This window comes from Maniola hyperantus, chromosome 16 (genome assembly GCF_902806685.2).
Source record: "Maniola hyperantus chromosome 16, iAphHyp1.2, whole genome shotgun sequence".
In the NCBI taxonomy this organism is placed as follows: Eukaryota; Metazoa; Arthropoda; class Insecta; order Lepidoptera; family Nymphalidae; genus Maniola; species Maniola hyperantus.
Window position 1 is genome coordinate 10,962,429 of NC_048551.1, and position 15,619 is coordinate 10,978,047.

Here is a 15,619-nt window from a genome sequence, read left to right on the forward strand (position 1 = left end):
GTCCCAACTCCCAACACCCAACGCACTTGAGCTGCGCTGCGCGGCAAATATATTATTATATTATGAGTTTATATGGAGTAAGGCGCTGCCGCGTCGCGTAGCGCAGCGCAGCGCAAAAGCGTTTGGACCTTATATTTTATTCCTATTGGTGCATACATGCATCAGCCCGATCTGTACCCGAGAAAATATGCTCCGAAATACATAGTCGAATAATAAGTAGAACACAAGCTAATTTTCTCGGTTGCCGATCGAACAGAATAAATAAAGCGACGCAATATTTTGTAACTTATTTTATTTAATAATTATATTAATGACTGCAAGAGATAAAATTAGAGTATTAATTAAAAATAACTTAATTATAAATAGCTTAGTTTAGAAGATGGGTCTAATACATAACACCAAAAGCATAAAGATGTAACCTACGTTTCTATGTGCGTTACTTGAAATGTTATCTCTAGAATCCTTAATTTCATCTACGCTTCTTTGTGCCTTAACTTTTTCAGGTTGGGCCTCATCTGATGCCATGTGTTGGTCGTAAAATACTTTATTTTCTATCGGTTTAGCTGATACTGTAGCTAAACGACTCGTGGTATACAAATTTGGCTTTTTCTCCCTATACTGAACAACTTCATTGCCAGTTCTTTGAGATGTATCTAATCCGACAGTAGATGATTCAATTGATAAGTCTAAAAGGCCTTTGTTTGTTACTTTATGAGTGGTACCATCTGTTGATTCCATTGGTTTTGTCGTTGATACTTTAATTGTGCTGATTTTCATGATTTCCGCTAATTCTCTTGTACTGGGCTTTAGACTCGTCAATGTAGCAATCGTTGTCACCATTGGTATGTTATTTAAGTTTTTGTCACAGTTGAGAAGAAGTCTTAGGTCTGTATAGAAAAGTTGTCCATTTAGCTGCGTTTCATCATAGTATTCGTAGTCACCACCGGCTGCGTTAGGTTCCACGTAATCTGTGTCCTGGGCTGGAGTCTTCTCTGTCTCTGTAGCTTTTATCCATTTGTCTTTTAGATCAGCATTAGGTGTACATTTGAGGTTTTCTACAGCTAGTTTTAGATTAGCGCTCTGCGTTTTGTTCATAAGAGAAACAAACCAATCGAGACGGCAATCACACGTGAAGTTATTGTCTGGAATATAAAATGATAATTGAATTATTGTTAACAATCAAATATTGATATCTATTAAACGAATAAACTTATTTTACACATTTAAATAATATTAACCAACATTACCTTCAACATTTAAAGTGCTAATGTTACTGTAAAAATTGTGCAATATCGGAGCCATTACTTCAGCTTTAAGTGCTTTCAACTTATTTCCTTTCAAATTGAATTGTATTAGAGATTTTAACCCTTTAAATGTCTTAACATTATCTATATCTGTGAGTCCATTGTGAGCTAAGGTCAAAAACTGTAATTTGGCAAGCCCGTTGAAAGCTTTTTCGTCGAGCATTTGAATTTTGTTCCCCTCTAAATTCAGCAAACGTAAATTTTTCAGTGGCGCAAATGTATTATCGCCAATAACTTCTAAACTATTACCGCTCATATCAAGCTTCTCCAACTTTTCCAATCCTGAAAACGTTTCGCTGTTCAAACTGAACAAATTATTTCGATCAATTTCTAGTTCTCTCAAGTTTGACAGATGTACAAACGCTTTGTCGTGAATAGTTGTTATCTTATTACTCGTGAGATAAATCTTTTCGAGCGATGGCAAATCTATAAACACATCTCTATTTATTTCTATTATCAGATTTGTGTCCAAACCAATCGTCAGTAAGTTTCTAAGATGAGCAAACGCATTCGGTTTTAATACTTTAATCTGGTTGTCTGTTAGTGTGATACCTCTTATGGAACTCAAATTGGCGAAGGCAAACGGTTCGATGACCTCAATATTTCCATATTTCACTTCAATTTTTGATAATGCTTTGGTGTGCTGCAGGGCAGTTTTGGGGATATATTTTACGACAATCCCTCTTGTATTGCTCAGCGATATTTTGGTAGCATTTTTTAGATCTTCAAATGTGTTCCATATTGGATCTTCACTTGTCACTCCATCAACCGTCAAGTAGCAGTCAGCACTGCGTATTAAATCGTGGTGGTGGGAGTCTTTGATGCAAAAACACTGAATTTTACTTGTGCTGTTGTAAATCTGATCGCAGAGATGAGTTTTGGTTTCGCGTTTCTGATGAAACCGTCTAGCATCGACGAAGATAAACGCAACGCATATTAGCGTGAGGATTCCCCAAGAAGCCATTTTTCGATTCTTCTAGTTGAGTTCCTGTAACAAGAAGAAATACTATTGTTATAATTTAAAACATCAATTATTATAATACGGATATGAATCTCGAACGAAAGGGGGCGCGAAGAGTATTATAGGTACAGATACCTAGTACCTAAATATTCACATTTATAGTATGTATTTAAGACTATTTTACAAATTACTGTTGAGGCTCTAGTAAACTTGAGACGAGGCACGCACTCCGGTTGAGGCACGGATTTATATACTAAAGCGAGTAGGACACCACTCTCCAGTTTGTGGCTCTCGCTCAGCACGTTTTCTCTAGTTGATTTCTCACAGGAAAATAACTTATCAAAAAAGATAGAGTCTAGTTTTCTTTCGGTGCTTAAGGGGACTCAGTTCGGTGCTTTCTCCATACAAACGTAGGAGGGAAAATACAACAATATTCGATATTGTACGCACAAAACTAAGAATTATATTGATTTATCTCGTCGTTATCTAGGTTCAATGATATCTAAAACATTGAAAAAAATATTGATTTAAAAGTTACGAGCCTCAAAAGATTCCTATTTTAACACTAAATTTATGACAACTTTGGGCGTAAATAAATAAGATTAGGGATATGAAAATTGTAAAACAATTTATCATTAGACGTAGTTTATTTATTCATTAGTTGAAATAACTTTACTTTGCAAACATAAATTCAGTAGTTTTTTCTCAAAAATACTTTTCCTAAACCTTTTTCGCGCGTTTGATTTCAGTGATAATCATCGTGCCTCTCAACTTTCTCATACAATGTCAAGTGAAAAGCAAACACGTTACCCACGTGCGCTGCCAATTTCGGTCGAGCGTCCTGCGTCACCTTAAGTACTCAATCCCGCTTTAGTATAGATAGGTTAGATCGTCCAAGTATAGATCCTTGGGCTGAGGTAAACCAAAGAGTATGGATGGGTAAAAGTCGTTATTTGACATCTCCATTCTCCAAACAATTTTGGCAAATTAACCAACCAACGCCGGTAGGTGTACGCGACAGGTCGTGTTGGCAATCAGGGTGTGAGGTGGAGGGACCCGCACACCCGCATGTCACTCCCGCCATCCCGCACCGGGTTAGCGCGGGGGCTATCCGGGTGACCGTGGCGTCCACACTCCCAATTGCCATCTCAATCTGGCGCGTATTATACCTACCCAATACCTATTTTAGCGTTTAAACTACCGTGAGTGATTTCCATTATAAATACTATCTGTCCCGGCTTACTCACGTGTGTAGTCGACGTTAGCCCGACTAGTTTCGAACCCATCCGGGGTCCTTTTTCAAGGGAGTCCGTCCGCGCACGCGCCGCGGTTTTGACTGCGGGACGCACGTGCCGCTGCACGTCGACTACACACGTGAGTAAGCCGGGACAGATAGTATTTATACCCATACCTAATTATTTAAAAATCAATAATGCATTCGATGAGCTTTTGGCGAGTTGCGGTGTTTATGTGCCGTTTATAATTTGGCGTCGTATTTATATTAATGCAATGCCACTCCAATAATAAAATATGTCATAGTTCCAAGCATAGGTATGCTATTTAAAGTCATCGGGAATGAGTCATATTACTGACTGCAGGCTGCAGGTCACGTACGCAGCATTTCGGGGAGTATCGTGATTATTGATGATTGGTTTATCGTAAGTTATAATGTAGATTGCAATAAAATACCTACTACAAAAACTAAACTATACTGAAATACCCGGCTGAGTTTGTTGTGGGCTCTTGTGAGATCTGGGCGCGTTCGGAACCCTCGTAGCTTATACAAATCCAACATTTGACAATCAATAAGTGTAAAATGCAATAATAAAATTCCTCTATGAAAAAATGTATTGTTTTATTTCCGGCTTACGCCACTAATTTTTCTTTTTATAATAACAACTAGATTATGCCCCGCGACTACGTTTACATGAACTACATTAATTTCAAACCTCAATTTTACCCCCTCCTGGAGTTGAATTTTAAAAAACCCTCTTAGCGGATGTCTACGTCATAATAGCTATCTGCATGCCAAATTTCATCCCGATCCAGTAGTTTGAGCTGTGCATTGATAGCTGATAAGTCAGTCAGTCTTCTGGTGCTGCAAATGTTCATGGGCGGCGGTAATCACTTAACATCAGGTGACCCGCCTGCTCGTTATATCTATTAAAAAAAAAGTCAGTCAGTCACCTTTGCCTTTTATATATTTAGATAGATTTAGAAGATAATAATATGTGCTGGGTAATTCTCTGCTTCATCGCTCATCTGATACTGAATCTGTAATGAATCTCATAAATGAAAGTTCTAAATCTGATGGACCTTTTCAAATGTCAGAAATTGACCCTTTTTGCATCAGTGGAATACCGATCAATAAACGTTTTATAACTAGCCAGCGAATTATACGAAATGTTTGCAAAGTTATGCCTATCTATAAAGAAATAACTCAAAAGCTGGAGGGAGCTTAAAACAATTCCAAAGAATCCCAAACGCGTTCATTCGACAACGGTAGAGTTCGGAATACTTCGCCGAACTTTAAAACAAACTGAGACTTGAGAGTTTTTAAAACTTCATTAATTTTGAGAATAAAGGCCTATTTAATACCTACTCAGAATATTTAGATTGGTACTTACTTGAAAACTATTTGTACCTACTTAGCAAACACTTGGTTTTGATCTCAGATTCGCCCGTGACTGTTTTCGTTAGCTATTTATTGGTCCTGGTGAACTAATTTTCACAGCTAGAGCTATTAAGTTTTGTATTATTGTATGATGCCCGCGATTTCGAAAACATGGATTTAGGTTATTGAAAATCCCGTGGAAATACTCAAATTTCAGTGAGAGAAAGTAACTTAAATTATGTTCGTTCATGAGATGCAAGTTTTCTCTGTATTAAGTTTCGTAAAAATCGGTTTGTCGGCTGGGCCGTGAAAAGCTAGCAGACTGACAGACTTTTGCCGTTATAATTATAATACCTAGTATTGTATAGATATGTAATATGTATAGGTATAAGAACGTGTATGAAATATAAATACGCTTACTTATATCAATTCAGTAATCCGCGACGCAAGCATAGGTAGGTAGGTACAGTATTCTAATCAGTGAACTCGTGCGGAATTAGTTGGAAATTGGAATATGATATGATTTATTTACCTCATGCCTGTTGTTGCCAGGCTAGACCTTAATTACACAAGTTATAATATTATTAGTTTGTTACAAACTACAATTATTATTTGTAGAATAGTCTAGTTTGTATTTTCTTGTTTTGTGAGCTGAATAAACTTTTATTTATTTATTTATTCTAGTACGTGAGTAGGGTTGTCACTTGCCAGGCGCCCGACTTTTTCTTTTCCAGACATATTATTCGGCTATTTACGGTTGTGTCCGGCCAAATGTTAACGCGTCCGGCCTGTCTGGCTTTTTGTCAGAAGTACAGTACGCGGCCAAAAGTGATGAACATCGGTCTTTAGAATAACATTTCAGGTTTATAGAACGTTGTCTCTGTCACTAATACCTACCCATATTATGACGTTTTGTCGGACTCAACGACCGAGACAGTGCTCTTTAAATCTGCTATCTCCTTCTAAAGATAGACTATTAATGTAATAAAAAAATCAATGTGTAACGCGTTTTATAAGAATCAATACTTTGCACTAATAAATTGATGTTTTACCATGCCTGGGACTACCCTGTTGTTTATTTATACCTATGTTTTACGAGCTAAATAAAATGTAGGTATTTAATTTCATCGATTTATCGACGTTTTAAGACTTTAGGTTTAGGAAAATTAGGTGACTGTTTTTGCCAACGTACCAGTGAATATATTATTTACATGAAGTGACCATTCATGGGCTGCCCAAGACACGAATTGCTATAAGCTTAGTTGTATGGGAAAAGAAAAATATACGACGCATTTAAGAATGAGTAATATTCTTAATAAATCCTATTTTAAAATGTCTGATATTCTTTAAAAAATATACAACCTGCCACCGCGCCTCCGCCAGAGAAGCGATATTTTTCTGTTAAAATATTTTTATTGTCCTACTTAGAATATATTTTATTCACGCTATAAACTACCACAGTATGACATCATCTTGATAGAAAACAATGAAACCGCATTAAAAACAATTCTTATGTGGTCCAATATGACCTCGTATTAGATAAAGCTAATAACACACTGTACCTATACCAGTATACCTAACATTTATACTTCTATATATTATTTTACATAATCCCCTATGTAATCCAAATTCCACGGACTCGTACGAAGCGATTTGCTTCCTCGTTTCTAATACGCACTGCTAGAACATGGAATGCCCTTCCGGCTTCCGTTTTCTCCGCCAGCTACAATATTGGCACCTTCAAAAGGGATGTAAATAGACCTCTTCTAGGCGGGCGCACTCCACTTTAGACTGCATCAACACCTACTATTTGGTATGATTGCATGCCTGTATTGTTAAAAAAATATTTGAATACATATTATCTAGTTTTCTAGGAAGCTTTGGCCGCGGCTAGTTATCACATTGCCCGGTTATATGTACCTACCGCCGCGCCGTAAATTCCGTTCCGATACGATCTCATACATTACTTAAGGGATGATTGTTAAAAAAATAATAGTCAAGGCATCATTAGTCACTGTACCCATATTACAAATGTGAATGTGTATATGTTTTTGGTTTGTTCTGCAATCACGTCACAATGGAGCAACAAATCCGAGAATGGTATAGGCTCTTTTTCAAAATCAATGAGTTCCCTCGGGATTAAAAGTCTCAAACCACGCTAACGCTACTAACGCGCTAACCACGCAAAGTCGCGGGCCTAAGCTTGTTTAGTTTTATATTAATTTATGTAATCTAATTAGTATTGTACCTGCCTTAGTAAATTTTGCTTAATAATTTTTTGGGAGTTAATTATTGGTGTAAACCCAAAATAAATATATTACTTTGCATTTAATAAAACATGTGTGTATCGTGCCTAATAGGTCAAATCTAAAACTGATCTCATAATCATTTTTGTCATCCAAAATTATCGTGTTTTCAATAACGCCTCCCACGATATCATTCTGTGAGCGATGCTTTTAAAGCAAGACGCCCCACAGTTGCAGAGCTATAGATATTTCATATTATCAAGGCTTTTACGTGGCCAGTACAAAATTTATAAGATTTCTTTTGATAGTAGTTAAACGCTAACCCCTAAAAATATATAATTGGGGCTATTGCTTGGAGGTAATTTCTAAAAAAGGCAAGCCTCCGGAATCTCCTCAATCCGGTGTTTGACAACTAGTCAAATCAATATCTTTTTATCAAGCGTCAAAACACGCGCTTAGTATGCGAGCTTCTACGAAATAATAGAACGTGACGTCACCATGATTTGACATGCTTTTTTAGTTTAATCAATAATTTAAAATGGTTACTACACTTAAAATTAACAAAAGACGTGAATTTTATGTATTTTGGAACACCCTCTATTTAATAATCACTAAGATAATTTATTTTTGACATAGGCAAATACCGTATTGCAAGGAATTGTCTAAATTAATTATATTTAAAAAAATTACCTTATTGGATTAAATTTAAAATAATGTTTTGAGTCTTTTTGAATAAACAATACATATTATAAATGTGTAACCTAAAACCGCATCCGCACCTATATAATTGGTCGTGAGTTGAACTCAAATTCGATTCTTTTTCGGCGTAAAAACCTCTACAATAAAGAAGTGCTTCGACACAATAAATTATTTTCGGCATACACAACGCAGAACGCAGACAGAATTCTCATTAACGTTGCTAAAGAGATATAGCGAATGATAGCGCAGCTTTCGTAGCGCCTCAGCCACATTAGTGGCGATAAAAAGCTTTATGACTGTTTGTTACATTTGGTGAAATCTCTTTCGGATATCAATTATAGAAGTGTGTCATATACACCTGTTCTTAATTGATCAGGGAATAAATTTTCCTTTATTTTCCTTGTTGTCTAATTGTTACACAATTGTTGTATAGAAGCAGGCGTTACTTTGCGGAAGTTCATGATATACAATGAACCAAATCGTTTTGGTTCATTGTTACACAATTGACGATTTTCTGAATGACAAGGTTGCATGTAAATCGTCGGCCAGCCCACAAGGTATGTAGTATGATAGTTACATTGCTTATCTATTGCATATTCAAGTACATTTTTTAAAGAGAACTTTTTCACGGAGTGTGGATTTCTATTGCAGCTAACAGCAAATAATAAAAACCAAGATGGCGAATTTAAATGGCTACCATGCAAAATAAAAAATTTAGGTAAAAAGTGTTATCTTATACGATGATACGGAACCGTTCGCGAATGAGTCCGACTCACACTTGACCGGTTTTCTTACTAATGAGGGAATCTTTTTGTTTTACGGCTTCCCACAATTTTAAGGTTTTTGTGCCATTTGTTTTACAAGCTTTACTGCATATTGAATTCTGCGAGAAAACATAGATCTTATAATGTAAGGCTCTGCGTAGACGAGCCACTTGCAACGGCTGCAAGTGGCCAGCCGCCTACAGAGTGGAGGCAGACGCAGTTTCAAAGTATCGAAAGGTGGTAAAAGTATGATGAAGAATGGGTTCAACTTTTAATGCTCTAAGTCCCGTTCAGTGAAAGATGAAGTAGCACATTATGGGAACTGTCCAGACATCAGAAGTTGTGTTTTGATTATCTTATTGCAATCATTCCAAATATTATTTTGCTCAATTTAGGATACTTAGTATTCTTGTTGGAACAGTACATTTTAATTAGTGAGAGAGTGTCAATCTCCCAGAGGTGATCCGTGATAGCGATTATTGCACTGTATTGTTCCAACTTTGCTGCTAAATTTTTGGCTTTTGTGTGGCGGTTACAAAAGAATGTGGTGACCAGTGGTGCAGCCAGTGGCAATCATCAGCAACACTTGTATGATGATTTTTTGCTAATATTTTTTTTAAAGAATATTAGACATGCTAGTCGTGCCTAAAGTTCCCCTTTCCCCTCTAACTAAGCGTAAAGCGCTCTGCTAGGAGTAGATACGACAATAGTGCAACGGGTGGGGTTTGAACCGCCAACCTTTCGGAATTCAGTCCGCTCCTCAACCGTTGAGCTATTGAGGCTTTAAGTAATTAACTCTTTACAAAAGATTTACACTCGCCACAGCCACAAATGGCTCGTCACGCATTTGTGACTGTGGCGAGTGGCCCGTATGCGCACAGCTTAAAGATTCACAGTTCCCAGCCCTACGATATATCAGGCTGTCAGTAAAACCTTTTGCGTTTCAGACGGATAAAGTACAATTGCTTTTCCGGAATAACAAATAACCGGGTTATATTAATATCCCAGTAGAAGGAACGTTATTCAACAATGGATTCTCAGATCATGTTTGATGAAAGCATGTGGAAATTTTGAAAATAAAATATGTGTACTATAAAGAGGTTTTTGCAACTTTGGATGGTAATGCCCGAAACTACTCAACCGACTTCAGAAATTCTTTTCCAATTTGAAAGTACTACATTCGATCCTTTAGCGAAGCCGGGTATAAAAGGAAAAGGGGACTGACTGACTGACTGACTGATCTATCAACGCACAGCTCAAACTACTGGACGGATCAGGCTGTTTGGCATGCAGATAGCTATTATGACGTAGACATCCACTAAGAAAGAATTTTTGAAAATTCATCCCCTGAGGAGGTAAAAGAGGGGTTTGAAATGTATGTAGTCCAAGCTGACGAAGTCGCGAGCTCAAGCTAGTACAATATAAGTACGTGTATGGTTAGGGTTACCTATATGAACTGTGATATAGGTACAGTTCCGTAATTTAATTTTGATTTTCATAATATTTCTTTGCAAATGTAGGGAATAACCGCTAACGCGGCGTCCTGCGTGAGCGACGAATACTACGCGACGCGACGCTGCAAACGCGACGAACGCGATCAACTCAACGGCATACCGTGCTCGCGGCCTATATGGCAGTCTGCGTCTCGCCGCAGACAGGCATATAGGCCGCATTACGTCGCGTCGTGTCGCGTAGCGTCGCGTCGTATTCGTCACTCACATATGACACCGCGTTTGATTTGGAATGCTTTTCCGGCGTTCGTGTTTCCTGCCACCTTCAAGGCAAGAGTGAATAAGCATCTTCTCGGCAAGCGAGATCTAATTTAGGCCTTATTACTTACTAGCTGATGCCCGCGACTTCATCCACGTGGATTTAGGGTTTTGAAAATCCCGCGGGAACTCTTCAATTTTCCGGGATAAAAAGTAGCCTATGTGTTAATCCAGAGTATAGTTATCATTTCAAATTTCATCCAAATCCGTTCAGCCGTTTTAGCGTGATTGAGTAACAAACATCCAAACATCCACACTTTCACATTAATGATATTAATAGGATTAGGATTAGGATTGCTTTTCTTAAACCATTATTGTCGTCAAGCGCAAGCCTATCCTGCAATAAACAAACATCATTCGAGTGCAACACTGACACCGCAGACACTCGACTCGAAAATCAACTTTATAGCACAAACTTTCAGCTTTATCAAACGAAATGAAATCTTTTATTTTTGCCAAATGTGAGTAGTAAAATGATCGTAATTTTCCAGCTCTTGGTCTAATTTCTTTCACATTCTTTTGATAAAAGGTTATTCACATCGCTAGAATTCGGGCTATTCAAACTTAATGCATCTTGACGCATCCTCCGACATGATTGATGGAAGCTTGATATAGGGTATAAACGCAGACGAACGCGTTTTGTCGGAGATAGATTTTATATGTTGGAAGCAGGTCACGCGCGTCGCGCAATTCAATAAGACATAAAAATCAAGAAGCTGGTTTTGGTTTAATCCGCTAATATATGCACAAATCTGCTAATGTATGCATTAAGTACGGGAATAATAGTCATTATAGAGATTGAGAGTGAAAAAAACAATAACAACATTGTATTAAGATAAGATATTAACCTTGAAATACATAAGGTAGATTTGATTTTTGCCACATGACGTGTTCCTTATGCTCCTAGTATGTACGTGTCCTCATGTGAGTAGCTACTAGAAACTGCCATAAATACTCTATGATATTTGCTCTTATATTTGCATTGCTGTTTTTCTTCTTACTTATTATCAGACCAACTCTTATCCGACGTCTGCGAGAGGCATAAGCGCCATATACGAGAAGAATTTCTTGAAGATCATATTGACGAGATCACGCTAACCCATACTTTGAAAATATAATTTATTCAGAATTCAGATAGACTTTTACACATCGATGCTTTTACAAGCTCTTCGTTCTAGACAAGCTGATATACTCAATGTAGGTAAATCAGACTTGAACTAACATTGTTCTGAAAGTCTTAGATTAAACTATATTCTAAGTCTACTGAAATAACAGCGCGCACATTTTCACTTGCGCTGCGACCTACAAAAAATGTTTTAGAAGCGAAACGTCTGAGTTTTTTACAAATAAAAATTAGAAATTCAAGAATGAGGAAATATACATTTTATAAATATTTTCTCTTTATGTCTGGGGTTTCGGGTGGGGTAAAGGGGGTTGAAGTTTGAACTCCAAAATCCCATTGCTTACGGTCTTGGATAAAATCAAATTCGGTGGTGACAGTTGCGGGTAACAGCTAGTGGCAAAATAATTGGTCTTTGTTTCGAGAGCGATGTACTATTTATACAGTCAAAATATTAATTACAGCAATTACATGCTACGAGCGTTATTGACTTGCAGCTGCCGCCATATTTGATTTTCCACATAAGGCATGAAGGCTGTTCAGCTCAGTCCCCGATGTCTGAAATCACTTAATCACATTTGCATGGTAATTACAAGCCTCGGTGGAGATCCAATCAATCTGCTGTACAATTGTATCTACTCCACGAGATTCTAGTTGCAGTAGTTTCTATAATGGACATAGAGGATGTGCAGTATTTTGGATCTCCTACGAATCTCGTTGTTCCTGATTTGAGCACGTAGAGAAACTCTGCGCTTAGCTCTCGCCATTGTCGCCCGCTGAGTGACTCTGAGTTTTCTTAACTCAGTTCAACGAGTGATTAACGGGTTGCAAAGCTGATGTAGCAATGGGCGGGGAAGATAGTTCCCTCAATGGGTACAGGGTGCTGGAACAGCGACCTTGCATAGGAAATCAGCGTTGGCACATACCTCACAGTGACTAGTTGGACAGACGACATAAAACGAGTCGCAGGGAGTCGCTGGATTCAGGCGGCGCGGCGCAAGACCGTGGAATGTGAAAGTCCCTACAAGAGGCTTATATCCAGCAGCCGACGTCTATAGGTTTATATCACATCATTTTTGTGTCAAACGAATGCACATCAAGGATATAATATTGGTTCTCCTACGAATCCTGCTCCTGATTTTGTGGTGGGCCTGGGCGCATTTGGAACCCTCGTAGCTTTGATTTCTATTTTTGAAATTCCTCACACCCTCAGGTCACGTGTTATTAGTATGCTTCTATCCAAAACAACAAATTCATAAATTCAGCACACTCAAAATTTAGGTTGTTGTTCGCGAATAATTAATTTAATATATCTACCTCGTTACTAGGGTAACGAAGTAGGTTCTACATACCTGGAAGGTATTTTCCCAACAAGCCTTAATTTACCCTAATAACCTTCGCTTGCCAATTACAAGAGTGAGTTGAGATATAATCAATCCAGTTACACAATGGGAACTGTTTAATGGAATTTCTATTACCTACAAGATGATGTTAACAAGTGCTTGTTAAGGCGATCGCACATGGCTGCTAGTTTCAAGAACTACTAATAGTACTAGGACTAGTAGTACTAGTAGGACGACCCTCCCTGGCATAGCAGTGAGTGCAATGGTCTTATAAGTGAAAGGCCCGAGTTCAATTCTCGGCAGAGGCAATTCGGGAATTCAAAATTTGTAAATTGTCTCTAGTAGGCACTAGATACAATTTACAAATTATGGTATGGTATTATGGTCTTATGGGATATAATAATATGAACAATATTAAATAATGATAATCTAATAGCTTTGGCCGTGGGTATTTACCATCCTGCCGGCAAAGATTGTCGTTATCGTTAGTCAAGTTATTTAGCGTTCCAGCAGGTTGGCTAAAACTCTATCGCTATTTGTTAAAATTGATTATCGCAGCAAGAATACCTTAAATAAAAAATCACAACAACTGAGCATGATTGCAGCATTTTCGCAATCGCAGATAAGCAGTCATGGATGGGCTGGCTTATGTCATCGAATAAAAAAAGGTGCAAAATCCACTGAAATGGGCAAGTGTCAAGTATACGCTGAAAGAGGTGTGCCACAAATAAAAACTTTGTATGCCAATTCAAAGCACCGCGCCCCACCGAGCGAACCGGGAATTAAAAACGAGGTCTTCGTGTTGACTTCAAAAATAGTCGCTTGGATCCAGTGCAAGATCCGTCAAACCAGTCAAGCCGGAGGCATGGAGAATTTTTTATTTTAGAATATACAAGTGGCGCAAGTGGCCCAGTGGCTGATGTTCCATCACAACTCACACGCATGTCAACATTGTCAACATTCAAATGCGTTGCGTGCGCCTATTGGGGCTTTTTACGAATGTTGCGAGTCATCTCGTGGTGTACGATCACCCTTATTTGTTAATAATATTGTTATGTGAAACATTCTCGTCTCTTCAACAATACTCAACCTTTAATCAAGATGCCTGTAACTTCGTCTGTGAAATGGGATTTACATTTATTCGATCCTTTCGAAAAACACGATTCCACCTTTCGCAAAAAAGATTTCCAATTTAGGAATTAAATGGATAAGATTGGCTTAATTAGCATACCTAATATTCTAACTTAGACAGTTATCACCAGTTTGGGTCTAAGGTCTAACAATAAAACTAGAAACTAAAGGCGCGATGTAACTTTTTTCGTAGACACACCTACGCGTGACTTTAGCGTAATGGTAATGGGCCCCAAAAAATTGGGCAATAATGTTTCAAAATACCTAAACTAAAACTATAACACATTAAATCTTAAAAATAAGTGTATTTTAAAAATCCATTAAAACAATGCAAAATCATAATCCATACTAATATTATAAATGTGAGTGTGTCTGTCTGTCTGCTAGCTTTTCACGGCCCAACAGTTTAACCGATTTTGATAAAATTTGGTACAGAGTTAGCTTACATCCCGAGAAAGGACATAGCCTACTTTTTATCCCGAAAAATGAAAGAGTTCCCACGGGATTCTTATAGCCCCACCCGTTTAACTGATTTACATAAAAATTTGGCACAGAGGTAACTAGCGTCCCGGAAATTTACAAAAACAACTTTTTTCCTGAAAAATCAAAGAGTCCGCACGGGATTTTTAAAAACCTAAATCCACGCGGGCGAAGTCACGGGCATCCTCTAGTACTAATATATGTAGGTTTTTCGCCTTGAAAAATATATTAGGTCGGTTAAAAAGTAGTAACGACACGACACCTACGCGACAGGACGTTCTATATTTCACGTGTCATTAAACATATTGTTTACATTATGCGATCCAAATACGTACAGGTACCATTTTGGATTAGACATTAATCACATAGTATAGAGGTAGACGAACCAATTTTATGGTGCACTTCCTTCTATAACATCATCAAGCGATTATGACCTTTAAAACCTTAAGATAGTGTGTTAGGATGGTTAGAATCGTTAAGCAAATCATGAGCAATTTGGCTTAAAAGGTATTGGCATAATGGATTGGGAATGAAATTATGATAGCTATGAAATGTTATACTACCTACCTACTTCAAAATTAGTAGGCCGTATGTATCATAAAGATAAATATTTGGTTATAGCGAAAATGACCTTACGTGTATTGCATAGTGAGTTAAGATGTGTCTCAGGTTGGATTTCCAGTTAAAACCAATAAAACTATATTTTTGTCCGTGCTCAGGTTTGATATTATGTCATTTCAATAAAATTCTGTGCCCGTACATACTTAATCAAAATTCCACGGATACGTACGAAGCGATTTGCTTCCTCGTTTCTAATTTGAACTGCTGGAATATGGAACGCCCTTTCGGTGTCAGTTTTTCCATACAATTTTAGTAATAGGTACCTTTAAGTCAAGAGTAAATCGGTATTTTCTAGGCAAATTTGGTACATAAGCTGCATCATCACATGTCAGCAAATCTGATAGCTGCCAAAAGCAAGTCTATAAATTTCCAAAAAAATGGCTGTGCAGACATACTGATGGAAAGACAGACTGGATGAAATTAAAAAGCTTCCTTGTTGTTTTCATCAGCATTATACTGAGAACTCATTGCTATCTCACTACTGAGCACGGGTCTCTTCTCATAGGAAGAATGGCATAGTCCACCTGGACCACGTGTGACCAAATACAGATTGGCAGACTTCACACG

General features: G+C 37.7%; 1 protein-coding gene across 2 annotated transcripts in view; it reads right to left on the reverse strand.

Moving 5' to 3' along the window:
- Positions 1 to 275: 275 nt before the first annotated feature.
- The window catches only part of LOC117989650 (connectin-like), a 73,587-nt gene continuing 58,243 nt past the window's right edge, over positions 276 to 15,619 (reverse strand). Inside the window, exons 1-3 of one of the 2 annotated variants that reach the window (XM_069503868.1) lie at positions 3,513 to 3,633; positions 1,248 to 2,292; positions 276 to 1,142 (exon numbers count right to left, since the gene is read on the reverse strand). In XM_069503868.1, coding sequence (XP_069359969.1) covers positions 373 to 1,142; positions 1,248 to 2,268 — 1,791 coding nt within the window. In that variant the 5' untranslated portion in view covers positions 2,269 to 2,292; positions 3,513 to 3,633 and the 3' untranslated portion in view covers positions 276 to 372. Of the gene's footprint in view, positions 1,143 to 1,247; positions 2,293 to 3,512; positions 3,634 to 15,619 lie in introns of those variants that run through there. The other variant, XM_034977041.2, reaches the window with a different exon arrangement.